This window comes from Cebus imitator, unplaced genomic scaffold (assembly GCF_001604975.1).
Source record: "Cebus imitator isolate Cc_AM_T3 unplaced genomic scaffold, Cebus_imitator-1.0 Scaffold15, whole genome shotgun sequence".
In the NCBI taxonomy this organism is placed as follows: Eukaryota; Metazoa; Chordata; class Mammalia; order Primates; family Cebidae; genus Cebus; species Cebus imitator.
Window position 1 is genome coordinate 7289922 of NW_016107330.1, and position 6739 is coordinate 7296660.

The 6739-nt window shown below is 41.7% G+C and overlaps 1 protein-coding gene across 1 annotated transcript in view; it reads right to left on the bottom strand.

The window, feature by feature from the left end:
- The window catches only part of SDHB (succinate dehydrogenase complex iron sulfur subunit B), a 35203-nt gene that overhangs the window by 19773 nt on the left and 8691 nt on the right, over window positions 1-6739 (bottom strand). The window contains exon 2 of the mRNA XM_017505550.2: window positions 6241-6368. Within this exon, the coding sequence (XP_017361039.1) occupies window positions 6241-6368 (128 nt within the window). The remainder of the gene's footprint in view (window positions 1-6240; window positions 6369-6739) is intronic.

Below are 6739 nucleotides of genomic sequence, written 5' to 3' on the forward strand. Positions count from 1 at the left end.
AAAAAAAAAAAAAAAAAACACTATTCTGACACCGTTGGCTTTTTAACTGGGAGTATTTAATGGTTTTTACATTTAATATAGTTATTGACATGTTTGGATTTAGGTCTACCATTTTACTATTTGTTCCATCATTTTGCTGCTGGTTTCTTCTTCCTTTCTTATTCTAAGTAATATTTTTAGACTAAGTATTTTTAGAAATCAATTTTAATTTATATATTGGCTTTTTAGCCACATCTCTTTGCATTTAAAAAAAATGATTACTCTTGGCTGGGCATGGTGGCTTACACCTGTAATCCCAGCACTCTGGGAGGTTGACGGAGGAGGACTGCTTGAGCCCAGGAGACCAGCCTGGGCAACATAGTGAGATCCTGTCTCTAACAGAAAAAAAAAAAAAATTTGGTGAGGCATGATGGATGGTACATGCTTGTAGTCCCAGTTACACAGGAGGCTGAAGTGGGAGGATTGCTTGAGCCTGGGAGGTCTCAGGGAGGGAGGACTGCTTGAGCCTGGGAGGGCATAGTGAGCCGTGATTGTGCTATTGCATTCCAGACTGGATGACAGAGTGAGACCCTATTTCAGAAGAAAAAAAAAGTTACTTCAGAATTATAATTTACATCTTTAACTTTTCATAGCCTATTTAGAGTTAGTATTGTGCTATTTGAAGTAACACAAGAATCCTGCTACATTATTACAGGTCTATTTACCCTGCTACTTACTACCTACCAGCCCATACGCTAGTTATCACATGCATTACATCTATAGGAGTTACATATTACAGAATATCATAACTTTGCTTTAAATAGTCCTATCAATTTTAACAAAATTAAGAGGAAAAAATCCTTTTATGTTTATCCATATATCTACCATGTCCAGCGCTCACTCTTCATTCCTTCTCTAAGGGCCAAGTTTCCACCTGGTATTATTTTTCCTTGGCCTGACTAACTTCCTATAGCATTTCGTAGTACTCGTCTTCTGGCTATGAATTCTTTTTACCTTCCGTTTATCTGAAAATGTTTTCATTTCATAATCATCTTGAAGAATCTTTTTTTCTAAAGATGGAACTCTAGGCTGCCAGTTTTTCTTTTAGTACTTTAAAGATGCTATTTCACTGTCTCTTGGCTTCCAGTTTCCAATGAGAAGTCAGCAATCATTCACATGATTTCCTTGTATGTAATATGTTGTTTTTCTCCAGCTGCTTTCAAGATTTTTTCCTATTTTTGGTTGATGGCAATTTGACATCACAGAGTAGGGCAGTTTTATTTTTATTTAGCTATTTGGGGTTCACTAAGTTTCTTGGATATGTAAATAATGCCTTTCATGGGCTGAGGAAATTCTTGGCCATGAGTTCTTCAAATAGATACGTATATATTTTGCCTTTTCTCTCTTATTTTTTCTGGAAGTCCAATTACATGTGTGTTAGATCCATCCATCCAGCCATCCAACTATGGTCTTGCTCTGTTGACGAGGTTGGAGTGCAGTGGCATAATTGTAGCGCATAGCAGCCTCAAGCTCCTAAGCTCAAGCCAACTTCCCACCTCAGCCTCCCAAATAGCTGGGACTACAGGTGTGTGCCACCATGCCCGGCTAATTTTTCAAAAAATTTTTTGGGTAGAGACAGGTCTCACAGGTTGCCCAAGCTGGTCTTGGACTCCTGGCCTCAAGTGATCCTTCTGCCTCAGCTTCCCAAAGTGCTGGGATTACAGGCATGAGCTACCATGCCTGCCCTAGACCTTTTGATACTGTTCCATTGACCACAGGAGCTCTTTCCCTTTTCAAAAATCGTTCTTTCTTTTCTTAAGAACAGATAATTTCGGCCGGGCGCAGCAGCTCATACCTAGGAGGTCAAGGTGAGCAGATGACTTGAGGTCAGGAGTTCAAGACCAGCCTGGCCAACATGGCGAAACTTCCTCTCTACTAAAAATACAACAAATTAGCTGGGCATGGTGGTGCACATCTGTAATCCCAGCTACTCGAGAGGCTGAGGTGGGAGAAATGCTTAAGCCCGGAAGGCAGAGGTTGCAGTGAGCCAAGGTCATGCTACTGCACTCCAGCCTGGGTGACAGAGCAAGACGCTGTCAAAACAAACAAACAAACAAACAAAAAACAGATAATTTCTATTAATATTTTTAAGTCTGCTGATTCTTCTTACTGCCATTTCCAATCTGCTAAGACCATCCAGTAAATTTTCCTTTTCAAATACTGTATTTTTCAGTACCAGATTTTCCATTCAGCTTTTTAATAGCTGCTGCTTCTCTAATGAAATTTCCTATTTCATTATGAGCATAATTTCCTATATCTATGAGAAAATTTAAAAATTCTTTACATTCTGGCTGGGTGAGGTGGCTTGTGCCTGTAATCCCAGCACTTTGGAAGGCTGACGGGGGTGGATCACCTGAGGCCAGGAGTTCAAGACCAGCCTGGTCAACATGGTGAAACCCCATCTCTACTAAAAATACGAAAACTAGCTCGGTGTGGTGGCAGGGGCCTGTAGTCCCAGCTACTCGGGAGGCTGAGGCAAAGGAATCACTTGAACCCCGGAGGCAGAGGTTGCAGTGAGCCAAGATCATACCACTACAGCCTGAGTGACAGAGTGAAACTAAAAAAAAAAAAAAAAAAAATTAATATGCTGTAGAGAATCTGAATTGTATTATGTTTTTCTGAAAAGCGTGGATTTTAAAATTTTACACAGGCAATTAATATGGCTGAATGCAAGATTTGGGCAGAGTCTATGAACAGAATTTAGTGTTCCTCCTCTGTGGTTCTCTTCTTTCCAGGCTTTCTTATTTCCTAGTGGTTGTGGAAACCCCAAAATGAGTCTTCTTGTTATTCAAGCTAAGATTTTTTATTTTATTTTATTTTTTTTTTGAGACAGAGTCTCACTGTTGCCCAGGCTGGAGAGCAGCGGCATGGTCTCAGCTCGCTGCAACCTCCGCCTTCCGTGTTCAAGTGATTCTCCCCCATCAGCCTCCAGAGTGACTGGGATTACAGGCATGTGACACCATGCCTGGCTAATTTTTGTATTTTTAGTAGCGATGAGGGGTTTCACCATGTTGTTCTGCTTTGGTGCTTCCCAAAGTGCTGAGATTACAGGCGTGAGCCAATGCATCCAGACAGACTGTGGTTTTCCATTCCAGTGTTAGTCCTGTCACTTCCCATACCAACTTGGACCTGTCCTCAGGCAAAAACATGTAAGAATAAAACGGTAATTTGTCCAGTACCATTTCATTCTTCCAAGTGTCAACTCCCCTCCAGTGTCTGTCCACTCTTGGTCCTTCTCCAATGTTCTGGCAGTTGTTTCTTATATTTCGTCCGGAGTTGATAATCGTTCTTTGTAGGAGGGCTAGTCTGATGAGAGCTACTGTGCCAAAACTGGAAGTGAACCCAAAGGTTCTTTAAATTTTTTTATCATTAAAAAATAGTTCAGACTGGCCAATATGGTGAAACCCCGTGTAGTTCCATCTACTCTGAAGGCTGAGGCAGGAGAATTGCTTGAATTTGGGAGGTGCAGGTTACAGTGAGCTGAGATCATGCCTCTGCACACCAGCCTGGGTGACATAGCAAGGCTCTGTCTTGAAAAAAAAAAAAAAAACAAAAAACAAAAGTTGTAGGCTGGGTGCTGTGGCTCATGCCTGTAATCCCAGCACTTTGGGAGGCTGAGGCGGGTGGATCACTTGAGCCCAGGAGTTTGAGATCAGCCTGGGCAACATAGTGAAACTCGGTCTCTGCAAAAAATACAAAACTTAGCTGGGTGTGGTGGCATGTGCCTATTGTCCCAGTTACTTGGAAGGGTGAGGCTGCTTGAGCCTGTGAGGTTGAGGCTGCAGTGAGCCGTGAGCATGCCACTGCACTATAACCTGGGTGATAATGAGACCCTGTCTCAAAAAAAAGTTATGAATTTAACTCTTCCAGTTTTAGCCACATTCCGTAAGTTTTGATTTGCAATGTCTTTATTTTCTAAGTATCTGGCAATATTTTTTATGTGTTCCTTGATCAAATAGGTAGTCAGAAATGTACTTTTTAGTTTCTAAGCAGTTAGGGTTTTTTATTTGTATGTATGTATGTATTTAATTTATTTATTTGTTTTTAAGGATGGGGTTTCACGCTGATGGCCAGGCTGGACTTGAACTCCTGATCTCAGGTGATCCATCCACCTCGGCCTCCCAAAGTGCTAGGATTACAGGCGTGAGCTACCGCACCTGGCCGTATGTATTTATTTTTTGAGACAGAGTCTCACTCTGTCACCCAGGCTGGAATGCAGTGGTGTGATCTTGGGTCACTGCAACCTCCGCCTCCCAGGTTCAAGCCCAGTCTCAGCCTCCCAGGTAGTTGGGATTACAAGCACCCACCACAATGCCCAGCTTATTCAATGCCCAGCTTATTTTTATATTTTAGTAGAGACAAGGTTTCACCATGTTGGCCATGCTGGTCTTGAATGCCTGACCTCAAGTGATTCATCTGCCTTGGCCTCCCAAAGTGCTGGGATCACAAGCGTGAGCCACCGTGCTTGGTCTATTTACATTTTTAATATGAGTTCTTAGTTTTATTGTATTTTGGTCAGAAAATGTGGTCTGTGTAATTTCTATTCCTTTGAATTTTGCTAGGGACTTTTGGTTGCTAAGCATTTGAAAATTTTATCTATTTAAGAAGGTAATATATCAATTAATGCTACCTCATAACAGCACTTATGTGCCATTACAGAAAGTCAAAATAAGCATTTAGAGTATTCGTGGTTTTCAAACTTTTTTTTTTGGTGCCACAGAAGCTTTTGTTTGAAATAAATAAAACAGTTATTCACTTACAAATAAAACAGATCAGAGAACAGTTCTGGTTGTACGGGGGTGTGGAGTGGAGCAGCAGCAGGACAGAGCCTAGCTTACTAGATTCTTTCTTTGGCTAACTGTGGAGCTCCTCAAAAGTGAAAAATATTGGAAGAAGAGTGGGTTTGAGAGACGCGATGTGAAGGACTCAACCTGCTGCTGCTGCTGGTTTTGAAGATGGAAAAAGAGGTCAAGCGCCAAGGATGTGGCAGCCTCTAGAAACTTGGAAGAGCCCTCACCTTACAGCCAACAGGACGACAGGGACCTCAGGCTCACAACTACAAGGAACTAGATTCCACCGATAGCCCAAATGAGCAAAAAATATTTTCCCTTAGGCTCCAGAAAGGAACATAGCCTGCTGACACCTTGATTTTAATCTGATGAGGCTATACCAGTCTTCTGACCTGTAGAACTATAAGATAATAAACTTAGGTTATTTTAAGTCACTAAGTTTGTGGTAATTTGCTCTGACAGAAATAAGAGAACTAACGAGCACAGGTTTTTTGTTTTTGCTTTTGTTTTTTTGAGACAGAGTCTTGCCCTATTTTCCAGGCTGGAGCGCAATGGTGTGATCTCAGCTCACTGCAACCTCCGCCTCCTGGGTTCAACCGATTCTCCTGCGTCAGCTTCCTGCGTAGCTGGGATGACAGGTGCCCAAGGGTTTCACTATGTTGGCCAGCCTAGTCCTGAACTCCTGACCTCATGATCTACCCGCCTTGGTCTCCCCAAGTGTTTGGGATTACAGGTGTGAGCCATCATGCCTGTCCCACACAAGTCCAATTTTAAACATTTTAACCACATCCCTACCCTGTCCATTCTAGGCAAGTTTCCTGTGGTTCTGTTATTACAGAAAACACAGGTCCAGATATGTAAGATATAATCAATACATTCAGCATTAAAAAAATGGTAATATGCGAAATGACTTCAAATATTGTACATAACTGTAACTGTATTTCTAGGAATTTGTCATATTTTCTTTGTTTTGAGACGCAGTTTTGCTCTGTCGCCCAGGCTGGTGTGCAATGGTGCAATCTTGGCTCACTGTAACCTCCGCATCCCGAGTTAAGAGATTCTTCTGCCTCAGCCTCCTGAGTAGCTGGGATTATAGGCATGTGCCACCATACTTGGCTAATTTTTTTATTTTTAGTAGACACGGGGTTTCCTTATGTTGGTCAGGCTAGTCTTGAACTCCTGACCTCAGATGATCCAGAGATGACCTGCCTCGGCCTCCCAAAGTGCTGGGATTACAGGTGTGAAACACGGCACCCAGCCCAACCTTATTTCTTGTCTTAAAAACAAGATGACAGATTCCAGAGCCACCGTATGATCTTGGATTTTTAAGCCTTCCGAAGATGTGAAAAGCATGTCCCTGAATCAAATCAAGAGCTCTCCTTTAACACCTGGCTTTCACAGAGATACTCACTTATTAAGGTCAACTTCATAAGTCTGCATATGAGGTTTGTCTCCAGCCTTGTCTGGGTCCCATCGATAGATGGCAAATTTCTTGATACGGGGAGCTGCAGCTGCAGCTGTCTGGGCTCCTCGGCAGGCCTGAAATTTTTAAAAGTTCACAAAAAAGAAAAAAAATTAAAAATGCAAGATAATTCCATTTAGCTGGTACAACAGATGTAACACTGGATATAAACCCACACATTACTGATACATAATCTTCCTGGGAAAGGCAGTCATTCAATATCCAACAAGTATTAAGCACCTAGCATATGCTAATATGTTAGACATGGTTATTAGGGGCTAGTGATACAACACTTAATACAATACACAAAAACCTTCGTCTTCACAGAACTTACTTTGTAGTGAACAAGAGTGAAATTAAACATTCACAAGAAATATAAAGAATGATGCTGATGGGAAAGTACAGGGAGCTCTGGATGAATATAGCAGAGACTTAAATGAGTTTAAGA